General features: G+C 44.6%; 1 protein-coding gene across 1 annotated transcript in view; it reads right to left on the bottom strand.

The window, feature by feature from the left end:
• Positions 1-257: 257 nt before the first annotated feature.
• Positions 258-14,592, bottom strand: part of NTSR1 (neurotensin receptor 1) — a 59,733-nt gene continuing 45,398 nt past the window's right edge. Inside the window, exons 3-4 of the mRNA XM_009563066.2 lie at positions 6,345-6,435; positions 258-4,064 (exon numbers count right to left, since the gene is read on the bottom strand). Of these exons, the coding sequence (XP_009561361.1) occupies positions 3,815-4,064; positions 6,345-6,435 (341 nt within the window). The 3' untranslated portion in view covers positions 258-3,814. The remainder of the gene's footprint in view (positions 4,065-6,344; positions 6,436-14,592) is intronic.

Consider the following 14,592-nt stretch of genomic DNA (forward strand, 5'->3'; position numbering starts at 1 on the left):
CAGAGGCTCAGCCAAAGGGAGCCGGATGCTCTCCGTCGCTGTTCCTAACAGCGCTGCGGGACTGTAAACCAGCACGCGCACCCTTTAGATTTCCGAAGTCTCAGGAGAGATTTCTCAGGGCAAACTTTGCTGATGGGAGTCTTCCTCAAACCTGGCTATTCTTTTCCCTCATTTGTCTGCTGCTTCACAGGCTGTATAATAAAGGCACAGCTGCCATTTCAACCATAGCCATCCCAAGCCTTAAATTTGTATATTTATTTCTTAGGATCAATAAATGACAAAATAAAATAAAATACCATACGGTACAAAGGCTATATCAGGAAGAAACAACTTCATTGCAGTTTGATCGGTAAATACAGTATCAATAATAGCACATTACATTGAAAGAGTGTTTCCCATTGCTACACAAAAGGATTCCACACCCTCTCCCTTCCCTTTGCCACAGAAAATATTACAAAGGAGATGCTGACACACTTTTAACATTCACTTTTTTTCCCATCGCGCAACAGGCCACAGAAAATAAAGCACATCGACATTTTGTACTTCAGAAAATAAAAAAGGTGCACTTAAAAAAAAACTTGCCATAAATACAATATGTGCAGGACTATCAGGTGGCACGGCTGGGGAACGACTCTCAATCACAAAGCCAAGACACAGCATCATGACATTTTGGATCAGCAATTTCTGGTTTTGTATTTAACGAATCCAGACTGAGAACAGAAGAACTTGCTGGGCTGTAATGTTAAGAACCAGACAGAGCTCGATCAGATACAGCTTTGTTTTAAACAGCTACCAAACGACACAACCAGGAAGACTAAAGCTTAAGGCGTTGCATGGGAAAGCTCCAGCGCTCTCATGCTGCGTGTCCATCTGTCTCTTCCCGAGGGCGGGTAGCGATGGCAGCCGCGCAGCTGATGGGTTCCAACCTGCAGCACGAGCTCTCTGCAGCCACAGCACACCTTGGGGTTTATTTCACTAAATGTTTGATGCTATAAATGCAAATGTCCTGCTATTGTCATGTTTACAGCATGTGTCTTGCTACCCCTCCTCACCAATTTTTAGCTTTCTCTGTCACGGGCACAGTCGCTGAAGAGAGGTCTCATGCACTTTACAAGACAGACAAGCTCAGCAGAGAGTTCAAACCCTGATGCGTACTGGACTGCGCCTTTGGTGAGAAAGTCCTGTCTGGGGGAAATTTCCTAACAGCATAATGACTTTGGAAATCAGATTTCACACGCTGCCAAATGGATGGCTTTGATAGAACCACTGTGAAGAGAAACACAAACCTCAAACTAATATTTGAAGAGGTCACTTGATAGATTCTCTTCAGATGGGAGTTTCTCAGAATCCATCTGGTAGCACTTCACATCTGTGGACTCAACAGATTTTAATTTTAGTTGAAATAAACAGATCAAAACACTTATAGGGAATCTGCATAGATTAACAGCATGCGGCACCAACGCTCACCCCTCTGCCTCAGCGGAGAGTTCAGACAAGACAGGAATGCAAAGGATGGCAGTATGTGTTTTGTCTAATGGCAAAAGCCACTTATACTCCATTAGGTTTAAACCTAAACCTTGTTGGATTAGTAGTTCAACCCTTGTGAAAAGGCTTGGAAAGAACTGTTTACTGGTACATTCTGGGCAGTCTGTACCTTTTTCTTCTCTACAATATCATGCTTTCCTTTACAAAACCATGGGCTCTTGCAGTGAGTTATCCTCACTTCTTTAAGCTCCAGAGAACTAAACCTCTATGTTGAATATAGCAAAACTAGGTGAGGAGGGAAGAGAGGATGAATTCAGCTGTCACGTACAGTTCTCAGCTCAAGGTAGTCAGATTTGGCCAGTGGAAGAGGTAGCTTTGAGCTGCAATCTCAGATTAAGGCCATAGGCTCAGATCTGCTCCCGTGTTAAACTGCAGGAGCAGACCTGCAGCAGCCAGCAAACCGCTTGGATAAATCCCTCAAATGTCAACTCTTCAGGACTCAAGTGGCCCAACAAACACTGCAGAAAGAGTTTATGATAAACTGATCTTTACTCCAGCTTGTTCCCATTTTCATGTCAAGACAAAAATAAACATATCAGTTTCTCGGAGCTGCGATCAAATATTCTGTAAGCTGTCAGTGTATCTCAGTAATGAAAATCTAAGCCAAGCATTTTATGTGAAACAACAATTTTTGTACAGTGTTTTCTAGGATAATCGAGCACATTTCAGGAGGTTGGTGTTGAACAAGTATATTAATAGTGTTTAACATTTCAAAAGCAACTGAGACACTCGGGATGTTAAATCCCAAAGAGAGACAAAGCAACACACAGTTACAGTGTCCGGTGTTGGGGGAGTCAGAAACCACCTCCCAACTCTATTTAGAAGTGTAGTTAAAAAGTTTGGGACCTCTTCAGAAACATTTAAAATGTCTTGCCCCGAAGGCCAATGTTAAATGTGTGACATTAGGACTCCTCTTCCTTTCCCCATCATACCTGGATTTTCCCACAAGGCCCTCAACAGATCTTCTAGAGCTGCTTCTTCCAACCTGCCCAAGCCATTTCTAACACACACACAGATTTGCTGATTCCTCACAGATTTCTTTCCAAAGAGACCAGTCTCCATTTTTTTTCTTTTTGTATGTGTGCTATCACCTGGTTTTCTTGCCAAAGAGGAGTCAACTGTGCATATGCAATGAAAGTGCTTTCTCAAATATAATCTCTGCCCTCTGTTCGACCAGCCAGGGCAAGGAATTAAAAGAAGGCATGACAGGACAGAGCTTGCAGTTTGGCTGAATCAGAAGAAACTAAAGTCCCCTGATTTCTACTTTGAGCCCTTTCTTTTGGAGGGTTCTGTACTAGGCATTAAAATAATCTCTCATCCCTGGTAGGTGTGGTTGGAGGTCACGGTCAATGGTAGCCAGGTCTACCATGGTAGCTAGCTCTGTACAACTGCCAGGTTACAGATGCCTTAGAAGTAGACAGCCATCACTCACAACTCACAGCAAATGCCCCACAGGTATAGGATTTGGCTGTATGGCAACGGTAAGATTTTCCATTTCTGCTCATTTTCAGCCCTCCAGTTGGGCACAGCTCCTGCATTTTTGACTTTGACAAAGACTTTGTTATTTATTGGTGTTGCAGCACCAACACCAGCAAGAGAGGGGTTCACTGTGCCAGGCACTGTAAGTGCCCTAAAGGAAAAGATGACCCCCACTTCCCCAGGCCACACCCACCCCGATCTAGGTAAGGCATCATCTGTTGTTATTTAATTTCAAGGAGCCAGAGTGGCTCTCTTGAGCACCTACGTCATACTAATCATCATTTAGATGTATTTCTAAAATAACCACCTGGCTCCCTGAGTTTTCACTCCTTTTTTTCATTGAACATCTCATAGATGAGCATGTCCATTCTTCAAAAACATCCCTTTCTGTTCAAAACTGCTTTCTCCTCATCAGACTCTGCTTGGCGCCACCAAGAGATGTGATCTCAAACCCCTGCATGTGAACATGGCATCTCTGCACTGAGAAAAGGATGAAATGCGGTATGGTTTTGCCGAAGTGTAACATATTTTGGCTTCCCAGTTAACACCACACCTGGAGTTATGCCAGACTGAAGTTACAAAACGTGTAGACATCACTCACAAGAGGCAAGGCCAATGCTTTTAAAATAACCTCAAAGTTACTGGCAGCACAAAGCCTATTTTTCCAACAAAAACAACTTTGCTAAACACATTTGTGTTACGTGAATTTGGAGACCATGCATGAAAGTCACAGAGGCCTCTCTTGAGTTTTGACTCCATGATGAAATACATTTCCCTTCCTCCTTTGGCTTCAGTATGTAGTTTCCCTTGTGACCTGGCTGGAAAATGTGTGGTTGCTGGAGATGCTGTTGGATTTCCTGGTGAAAGCCAGTCGTTTCTTCTTCTTCCTCCATGGCAGGCACAGGATTGTGAGTGTAGAGAGGAAGATCTGTCGGAAGTTTGCAGACACCAGGTTGTAGAGGATGGGGTTGATTGCCGAACTGACGTAGAAGAGGACATTTGTCAGCATGTAGAAGTAGTGGTAGAAGTTGAAAAGGAAACTGCAAGGATAGATGAAAGAGAAAAGTCTAAACAGGGTGTGGAGAATTCAAATGATTCAAAGTCATAAGGTTGAGAAAAACATGAACTAACCTTTCTCAGCAGGGGACATGAGCTTACCAACGGTGAGGCACCAGGAAAATACCTATATTTTCAGCTGGGACCACCCAAACATAGGTCAAATGCCTCCAAAAAGGTCCTACCCCAATGACTAGCAGGAGAAACTTATTGGTGCCTTGGGTCCGGACATGATATTTACCTCATGCATTCATTTTGTCTTCGAAAATAGCATTCTGGAAATTGCGAAGCCAGATGGAAATTTGTTTCTATGCATGCATATACATCAGCTTGACTTTTCTGGCTGCAGTTCTGGTCTACAGAGCTTGTGAAAAAGCCAAAATCCAGTAACAGATGTGTCTCTTTCCTTCCCTCAGCAGTGAGAGTGGCATCAGCTCATTCAATGAGTTCCTGAGCTGGGATTTGTCTGTAATCTGGGGTAGCATTCTCCATTCTGGGGGCAAGCTGATGACAGAATGCATTTGAAAAGCATCCTGACCATCACGATATAATCTTTTCAACTATAATTGGTTGAAAATGTTTGGGTTTTTTTTTTGTCTTGGAAATACCTTTCTTTGGGACAACTGAGATCAACAATTCTGAGCTGATAAAGCGTTGATAAACAACACGGGTCTCATTTTCAGGAAGATGTTCCCCAGGACCATTTATCGCCGTGGATATTACAGACCTTTTTGTTAGTCTGAGCACTGTCTAACAAAACATAAATAGATGTGTGCTGGAGTACATCACCAATGCCTCTACAGCCCCCCAGCACTGCCAAGTACTGCATGGCCCATCCAGCCCTTACAAGCAGAGCTTCTCCATGTAGTCATGCAGAATTAATATAGCAAAATTTTCTATTCTTCAGGGCCAGGCACATGTGTTTATAAATGAACATGCTAAGCTGCTGCAAGCTCTCGATTAGCTATCATCCTGATAGCTCAGCATTCACAACACGCCTGTAAACCCAATATTTTCCTAAAATCACTCACGGCTTTTATAAGAAGGAAAAAAAATATATATGAATGCAACCACAATGCATAAATTCCCACTAACTGCAAATAGACTTCTCTGCCCCCTTGTTCAAAGTAAATGCAGTCATTACCTAATTGATTGCTGCTTTAAGAGCTTTTCATATAGGGAAGCAAACGAGAAACAACAGTTTGTCCCAATGTGTGCCTAGAGCTCCGTTTTCATGATTTCAGATTTTGCTTTTTACTACAGACGGCCGTGCTATTCCATTCAGTAGGTTGGTAGATTATAAATTGCTATTTCTTGTGCTTGGTGTTCGTGAAATTTTAATGTCTCATAGTTACACTCTTTTTGGTATTGTAGATTTTTTCTTCCTTTTACTATTCATTGCAGGAAACAGAACCAGTCCCAGAGAGAAGAGGGACCGAACACGAGGGGAGGAAAGACACATTTTTCACTGAGAGTATCTAGGGGTGTCTCTGGCTACCTGAGTGCACATCCCCAAACAGCATTAGCATTTAATTGCCTGTTTAAAATGAATCATCAGTTTTGTGGCTGCTTGGCCAAGGAAACTGGCCTGATGTGGCAGAAAGGCTGCTCCGAGCTGCTTGTGTGTCCTTGCGTAGGTGTGCAGTTACCCCTAAATTCTCTCAGAATCCGGACGTTTTCTAGCTGGTGGCAACTACTGGTATTTTATTTTGATCCACTCCCTGCAAACCCCAGTAAATAACCTATCCCAGACTTGGTAAGCAGCAGAGTTATTTCCCCACCTGTATAATCTCTCCTGTCACTAAGAAAATGTGGCTTTGTGGAGCTAAATTGTGTGTGGACAGGAGCTGCTCTATCTTAAGGCCAGTGATTGATTTCTCCACCATGGAAACAGCAATCCACTTCAGATATATAACCCCCTCCGTGCCACAACGTCATTTCATCAAGAACTGTCAGAGGTGAGTCTGGTCACAGCCATAGAAGAAGGGTTGATAATGCATTCCAGTTCAAGTTCTTCACCTGTATCTGGGGGATTTGGATGATGTAACTAGGAATCAATGTGGCTGGTAAGCATGGTAAGAACTTCGAAAGAAAGAAACAAAACAACAAAGAGGAGGTTGAGTCTTAAACCCCTTGTGTGGAGAATATCTTTGCTCCCAGACGCCCACCTCCATCCCCAAGTCTGGTGGTGCCCCATCAGCCCCAGCCTGACCCCGCAGCCCGTCCTGGTTTGGGGGGAGCTCGTTCCCCGAGTCGTCACTCACTCTGTCCAGTGACTGGAGGGCACATAGCAAAACATGAGGCGCCGTATGTGGTAAGGGAGCCAACAGACCACGAAGGCAATCACCACAGCACCTGCAAGGGATGAAAACAGATCATTACTTTTCATGAGCAATTCTTCATCAAGGTGAAAAAGAGACCTGTCTGTGCAGCGTTTCTCGCTGTAAACTCTTCTCCTAAAGCCCTGCTTTGTTTTTCTATAGCAATTGTGTAAGGAATTAATAACCCTGAGGGACAACCAGCCTGCAAATGTCTGTAGAAACAAACATAAGAGAAATAACAGAAAACAGCAGTAAGTACAGGGGCCGTGACATTACAAACAAAAGAAGGTACGACGCAGATAAAAGACTGCTGCTGATGCCTAGTTCAGACACTGGTTTAAAAGAAACCGTTTTTACATCTGTTCTTGCGTTTCATGCCCTTGTGGCACTGGGTATTTTGTCCAAAGTACTTGCAGAGCAGTTAGTGTATGTTTTTCATCCAGGTAGACAGGGAGCCAGCGACACTATAATCCCATTAGTTTGTTATGCGGAGCCACTGGCCACAGTCCCCACGGTGCTGGGGATCATTAAACAGCCTCAGGAGCTGCTTTCTGGTGGCAGGGCTCGTCCTTTTGCTCTACATTTGAGCAATACCTGAGACAATGATTACAAGATGTTTGGATCCAGACATTGCCATCATAAAAATGAGTAATTAAAGGGCAAGCAGGGAAACACGATGTGTTTTTATCCTTCCCGGATTCCTGCTGAGGGACATCAAACACTGGAAAATGAAATGCAACAACTCTGAAGGATAAAAGTGCTGTCAGTAGAGCGCGTTTGTCAACCTAGATCAGAAAGTAGATATATCAGGCAATCGAGGGAAAGATTTGTTTCCTTTTGTAAGATGCATTTTAACCTCTGTATGAAAGGACGGGTTTCTGGCAGAATCCTAGCAGGAAATAAAGAAACCTTGGTTAAAACATAACACAATAAAAGACAAGAAGAAAATCAAGGCTAAATAAAATAATTATGTTAATTTTTTATCCCAAATTTGCTCTGAAGAGAATAAGGGCCACATCGCTCTTGTCCTTTGTGTGACCTATAAAGGGCTAGGAAGCAGCAAAGCTCTCTTACAGCACTATGCACCACCAGTGCGATGCAGATTTGGCACGTGGGGACAACGGCTGCTTTTGTTCTGCCTTGAGATCGAAAATATTTATGTAGATATGTCCCAAACTCGGACATTGTCATCCCACAGGGACCATGCCACAGCTCTGGGATCGGCTGACCTTGGCTGGACATCAGGTGACCACCAAAGCCCCTCTATCACTTCCTCCCTAACAAAAGGCTCATGGGTTGAGATAAGGACAGGGAGACATCGCTTATCGATTACCATCATGAGCAAACCAGACTCGACTTGGGGAAAATAACTTATTTATTAACAATCAAATCAGAGAAGGGTAATGAGAAATGAAGCCAAATCTTAAAACACATCCCACCATCCCTCACTTCTTCCTGGGCTAAGGTTCACTCCAGATTTTCTCTACATCCTCCCCACAGCGGTGCAGGGAGATGGGGAATGGGGTTGCAGTCTGTTCATAACACAGTTTCTCTGCCACTCTTTCCTCCTCACACTCTTCCTCTGCTCCAGAGTGGGGTCCCTCCAATGGGAGAGAGTCTCCTGTCCAATGTGAGCCGTTCCCATGGGCTGCAGCTCTTCAGGAACTGCTCCGGTGTGGGTCCTTTCCACAAGGTGCAGTCCTTCAGGAATGGACTACTCCAGCGTGGATGCTCTATGCACACTGCTGTTGTGCAGGTATTTTCCCACTTCTTAAATACATGATCACAGAGGTGCTACCACTGTTGCTGATGGGCTTGGCCAGCGGTGGGTCTGTCTTCGAGCTGGCTAGCATTGGCTCTATTGGACAAAGGGGAAGCTTCTAGCAGCTTCTCGCAGAAGCCACCCTGAAAGCCTCCTTGCTACCCAAACCCTGCATGCAAACCCAATACAAGTTCACAGAGGAGATACATAGATGTGTTTCCCTTGAAAAACACGGTAGAGAAGAAGCAAGTCCAGCTGTGGTGGCATCTCCCTGTCACCACTACTCAGCCAAGAGGCACGGGGGAAGCTTCAGTAATACAGTGGGGAGGGAAATTTTTTTGCCCTGTTTTTGTGTGTGTCATCTTTAACAGAACCACTGCCTAATTTGTACAGAAATCAAATAATTCCTGGTGTGCAGTTCCATAGTCACAGCCTTAACTTCAACCCCCTGTGTTATCTCTTTCATTAAACACATAACCAACAATGGAGACGGTTACATTCTTCTAGCATCAGTCTGCATGTATGACAGCATATTCCACAAATGCTGCCAAAGCCATTTATTCAATAAAGTTTTAGGCAGCTGAAGGGACATGTTTTGGAAAGATGGCTAGAGGGTCTGTTTTTATTCTCTTGTCCAAGCGAATTCATTATTTCAATCTGATACTTTTGGTATTGTTGGTCACTGCAATCGCAGATGTAATTCATCACTAGGTGGCCTGCAGCTTTTCAGACCCCATCAAGTGAATGAATTTGACCCGCATCTGATCCTGCCCCGAGAAGCTGTGCTGGGACTTCGATGGGGACATGTGGCATAGGAGAAGTGTGGAGGTCCACCAAGAGCTCAGAGGGAGCACTGGACGCCTGCCTCGCCCTTTCACACTCTTGGGGGCCTGCTTTCACCTCCAGAAATTATCTTCTCTGTTGGATGGACCTTTGGTTTGTCCTGCATGGAGCAGTCCACCCCTCACTCCCAGCAGATCCCTCCCAGAGCCACAGGAGAAGTGAGACTCTTCAGGCTGTCCCGCTCCATCCATCAGCCTCGGGCCAACAGGAACGAGCCAACACCACAGTTCCAAGTCCATCTACTTTCCCAATGCCTGTACATGATTAGCTGGATTTTCAGGCTCTGAAAGCAGCTTCCCAAACGGCTCCCATACAAGTTCATTTGTGTGCATCAGAATTTTTGCAGAGCCCTCCATGCAATGCCACTTCCCAGCTGCTTTCCTCTCCAGGCAACTCTTTAACGATGTCAGGATCTGGATTCATTCTACAGCCAATTTTAAGAGTCTCACACATCTGCCTGTTAAATTTACCAACACGCTAAACAAAAGCGGTTTTCTCCTGGTAAAAGATCTCTGCTTCTGTCACTCAGACAATGCTGTGCCAAATAAACAAGGATCTACAGGAGCAAAAACACATATTGAGGGAAATATCTGCTTAACCTCAGCAAAAGAGGAGTCAAGTAATCTGTGGTAATTCTGTAATAACACATGCAATCACTCTGCAATTAAAACTCTATTAAACACATAGGTAATAGATGCTTACGGTCTGATTCTGAAATCCCAGCTGGGTAGCATGATGTGCAGCTCTGGGCAGATTAGGAGACCCTGACCTGTATTTGTCACCCTTAATCCATATGTTTCAATTTTATCACACAACGGATCAAGCACATTTAGGGTGGCAATCCTGCCCTGTTGAGTCTCCTCCCCAGGGATGAATTTAAAACACGGGAACACGATAACTTTCACCTAACGCAGTGTGAAAGTGCCCTTTCCTGCCTCATACCTGGTGCCTTTTCCTGCTGGTTTGTGCCTCCCCAGACACACGGTTATTGGAACAGATGAAATGTAAAACAAATCATGGGCAAAGTGGCTGACAAAATGATTTTTTATTCTTGTTACTGGCTCCTAGGGCCTGTTCTCCATCATCTTGAGGCTTCATGCTGGGGTTTCTCTCGTGGATTAAGCTGGAGCAGGTCAGCCCGGGGAGGCTGAGCACTGCCTGGGGAGGATTCAACTATGAGTGGTGGAGGTGACTGCACTGAAAGCTATTTGTGAGGCTGGAGACTGCCTCTGTTTTCTAAACAAAAATAAACCAGACCCATCCCTCACTTCTAATTAATTCAAAATGGTTTTAATATGAGCCGGGCTGCTCCTTGAACTTCTGATATTTCCCACAAATGAGGCGCCAAATCTGCAAGCCCAGAGCTGGGGAGAGGAGACCTGAGAATGCTGACCCTGGTGTGCCAGGGATGCTGGGGAATGATTCTTCCACTGAGCTGCATCTTCATGTCCTTTCTAAACCAAACTCCCACTTCAAAAGTGTGTTAAACCCTTAATTATTGCATCCTGCAGCTTTCTGTTTTGTCTTATAATGGCTCTATTCTCTGCTTGAAGTGCATACCAAGGAAGAAGGGGAGAGAGGAAGGAGAAGCAACGAAGAGATGAGCCCTTGTTTGGTTATGGTACAGGAAGTCCTGCAGAGGGAAACATAAATTTTGAGTGACATCTTTTTCATTGTGCAAAAGAAGATTTAAACTGTGCCAGTCTTGATTTTCAGACTAAACTAGATGTGGAAGAAACCCTGGAAGTTAAATTATATTAGATCGCACTGATTATTTTATTTTAGCTTGTGTGTATCCTGTGGCTGAGGCAGGGAGACAGCCCTTCTCTGGGGCCAATATCTCAAAAAACCCACGGTGGGTTAGCATCAGCCTAAAAAAAGTCTCTGGCGGGTGCTTGTTAGCCACGCTCAGGAGGGATTTTCAGTCCCAGTTCTTCCTCTGGAGCTATCTGAGGGTCAGCATGACACAGAGCACTGGGATGGTGATGGGTAACGTGTCGCCACTGCTGACTCACGCAGGACCCCAGAGATCTGTTGCAGCGCAAAGCAGTTGGATGATGTTTTCCTCCTAGCTTTAGCTCTTCCATGCCCTCCGGCTTTGTGCTGAGTCACAGCTCTGTAGCTTCGGGGTGGCCCTCGGCGAGGGTATCCCTCCGTCCTCTTCTCCTTTCTCTCCTGGAGTGGAAGAAAAGAGATGCTGCTCCCTCTTTCACCTGCCTCTGCTGTTGCTAAAGCCTACAGAGGAGCTTAGATTCATTTTTCTTTCATAGTTTTGTTCAGATTATTTTGGCCTATTTATTTCTTTTCTCCACATTTCAAGGGGAGCTGATAAGCATACACCTGGGGCTGTAATTTTTGAGCAAAGGCAGGAGTTTGGGTCTGTGCTGACCCATCTGAACTCCATCTCTCAGCCTTTTCTGCATTTCAGCTCATCAGCTGTCGTGTGTTTTCAACACTGCCCAAGAAACGCAGGCTCCAGCTGGTACAGAATAATGTGTATGACAGCGTTATGCGGCTCATGCAAGGATTTGCATTAATGCTGATTTCTGGAGAAACAGTCCTTGTATATTCAAAGCTCCTGAGTTTTATATACTTACTCAGTTGATGCCGTTGCAAGAAAACCTCTCACAAAGGGGAGAAAGTATCACTGCCCTGTTTGATATGAGAGATGGTCAAAGCTGGGCCAAGTGTTGATGCAGCTGGCGCTGCCTAGTTAAACCTCGAGGCGCTATTTATATTATCCCGATGCACTACCTGACAGGTCACAGGCAATATTTATACCAGCGGGCCCCAAACTGGGGATTATGGCAGCTGCAAGGATGGGTATGAGACTAGTAAAATTAAAACTGCTTATACTGGTATTTGGGTCACAAGGCTGCAGAAGGATTTCCATAAAAGTCGATATCAGCCAGCGGAGACTGGGGACCATCAGCGAACCAGTGGTACTCAGGAGAGCAAAGAAGGAGAAACTGGGAATAGCAATGAGTCTGGGGAGCCCTCAGTTTCTTTAGACACTATTGAAAACATGCTGCATTTGCTGGATACAATCCCCCTGTGCTCTTGCACATGTTACTGAGCAGTGTAAACATTAGATTTGACTCCTTAATTTCCATTCCCATCAGCCAGAGATCTGCTTTTTATCTTTCTGTATAATTTTCCTTCTTTTTTTTTCCTTCTTGGGGAGGATAGTCTCTTTTTGGGCTTCATATTTGGATTATGAGGTAGAAGATGCTATCTGGCTTGAAAGGAGCCATGCTCCCCCAAATAACTCTTTGTTAATGATGGCGAGACAGCAGAGTGAATAGAAAAACTTTTTGGCACGCAAAACCAACATATCTTGCTCAGACTACGTTCTCCAGTCCTGATTTTCAATGCCTTCGTCTGACAGATTTTTAAATGGATGTGAATTCCTGTCCCTGTTTGTGCTGGTGGTTACATCATCCACTGGTACCAGTTTGGTCCATAAGGAGAGCAAGGCAGCAAATGAAGATTAAAGCTTGCCCAAGAACAAACTCCAACAAGCAGCACATCACTGCTGACCCACTGCAAACTGGGCTCTCTTCTCCAGTTTCCTTCTAAGGTAACTATCTCTTTGGAAATGAAAGAAGCAGTTGCTTGATTCCATTTGAACTTCAGTTGGGCCATTCCCCCCAGGGATGCCTTAGAATTTGGAAAATAAAGAAGAAGAAAGAAAGAAAATTTCCCCTTTGAAGGGCAGATAAGGGCTTCTAAAATCTTTCAAGGTTCTATCTCTTCTGTAGGATAAGGTATAATCTGAACTGGCATCCTCTGCAGCCCCTTTCTTTTTTCCCCTCCAGTTTGGAGTTTCACGCGTCCTTTGTTCCTCCAGGCGGACCCTGGGGCTGAATTTACCGCATACTTCTGCAGTGACTAAGGCCCTGGCCAGACTTTATGTTTAAAACCACATCAGTTACTTTTTTAAACACACATATGGACAGGGTTTAACACCTGGAAAATCTGCTCGCTGGGTTTGACCAGCCCTAGGGTTGTCTTCAGAGACGCAGCCGCAAGAGCCTGAATCCCAGGAGAAACGTCTCACCAGCCTGAGCTGCAGTGCCAGCGAAGGGACACGACTTGGGAGAGGAGAAAAAAAGAGCCTCCCTGTCCCGAGATGCGCAGCCATCGTCCCTTTCTGCTCCTCAGAGGGTGTTTATAGAGCACTCTGATACTGTTCTCTTTATGTCACTCGGCAGCCATAAAGTAAACCTCTGCATGCAAACATCTCCACGAAATATATACAACCGTTATATAGCTAATTTATCCTCCTGAACTTCAATGTGACACTTCAGATGTTAAACTCGGTTTCTACTCATGCTTAATGTCACAAGGGTTTTGCTGAACTCCACTTGGAGTTGCTCAGACTTTTTATTAGGGATGCAGACAGCCATGAATTCAGTTCCTTTCTTGCAAACCAAATAATTCATGGGCAAACCTGATTTCCTTATAATATGAGAATTATGGAACAGAACTGTTTAAGGAGAAGATTTTCAGGCTGTTGCTCTTCTGTGTTTTGCAGCTGGCAAGTATTTGCTATTTGTTATTCCTGTCTGCAGTATGGTTACACTAAATCTCAGAGCAATATTCTCCTCCTGAGATGGGAAAGCTCTGACTTGGAACATCGGCGAGGAGAAATGAATGAACACTTTGAAACATTTGTTGAGAAGGGGAATTATTAACGCACAAATTAATAAAACGCAGGCAAAACAGATGCTTCATTAATACTTGGCTTTGCTGGAAGAAATGCAAATAATGATTTAAAAATCCTTAGAAATTCAGTTAAAAAAATATGGTTTGACTTCATCCCCTGAAAAACATCTTACTGAGGCATCACCCAGCCAGCTCTGGGAGACTGAAGGATATTCTTTTAATTGGTTAAACCTCTCTAAGTACTTTATAATTGCTTTCACTAAGCAGTTTCAGTAATGCCACAAATGCTACCTGGAAGTGATGACATTTTTATAGTCTTAGCCAATGTCCACCCAGGGATGCGCAAAGCCTTCCCTTTATGTCCATCAGTTGTTATCAGAGCTCAGCTGTGCCTTCCAAGAACTCCTTTCTTCGATCCACGGTGGGAATCGATCTGACAGGCAGTCTGGGAGATCTTGGGAGGAGAACGGGCTGCAGGGTGGCAGTACTGATGGGGACAATTACTCCATGTCACTGAACTGCCTCCTTTCAAGAAGACATTTTGGCCAAACAGCTGGAGAGGGGCTCTTTATCAGGCAGTGTAGTGATAGGATATGGGAGAGTAGTTTTAAGCTGAAAGAGGGGAAGATCTACATTAGGAAGAAATGTTTTCCTGTGAGGGTGGTGAGGCCCTGGCCCAGGCTGCCCAGGGAAGTGGTGGCTGCCCCATCCCTGGAGATGTTGGAGACCAGGTTGGATGGGGCTTTGAGCAACCAGATCCAGCAGGAGGTGTCGCTGCCCATGGCAGGGAGTGGAACTGGATGGGTTTTAAAGTCCCTTCCAACCCAAACCATTCTACGAGTCTACGAAACAATGCTTTCACCCTGAACCAAGCTCCAATATTCCTGGATTTTTGAGCAGCTCTTTGGAAAGGTGACG

The sequence above is a fragment of the Cuculus canorus genome, chromosome 16 (assembly GCF_017976375.1).
Source record: "Cuculus canorus isolate bCucCan1 chromosome 16, bCucCan1.pri, whole genome shotgun sequence".
Lineage (NCBI taxonomy): Eukaryota > Metazoa > Chordata > Aves > Cuculiformes > Cuculidae > Cuculus > Cuculus canorus.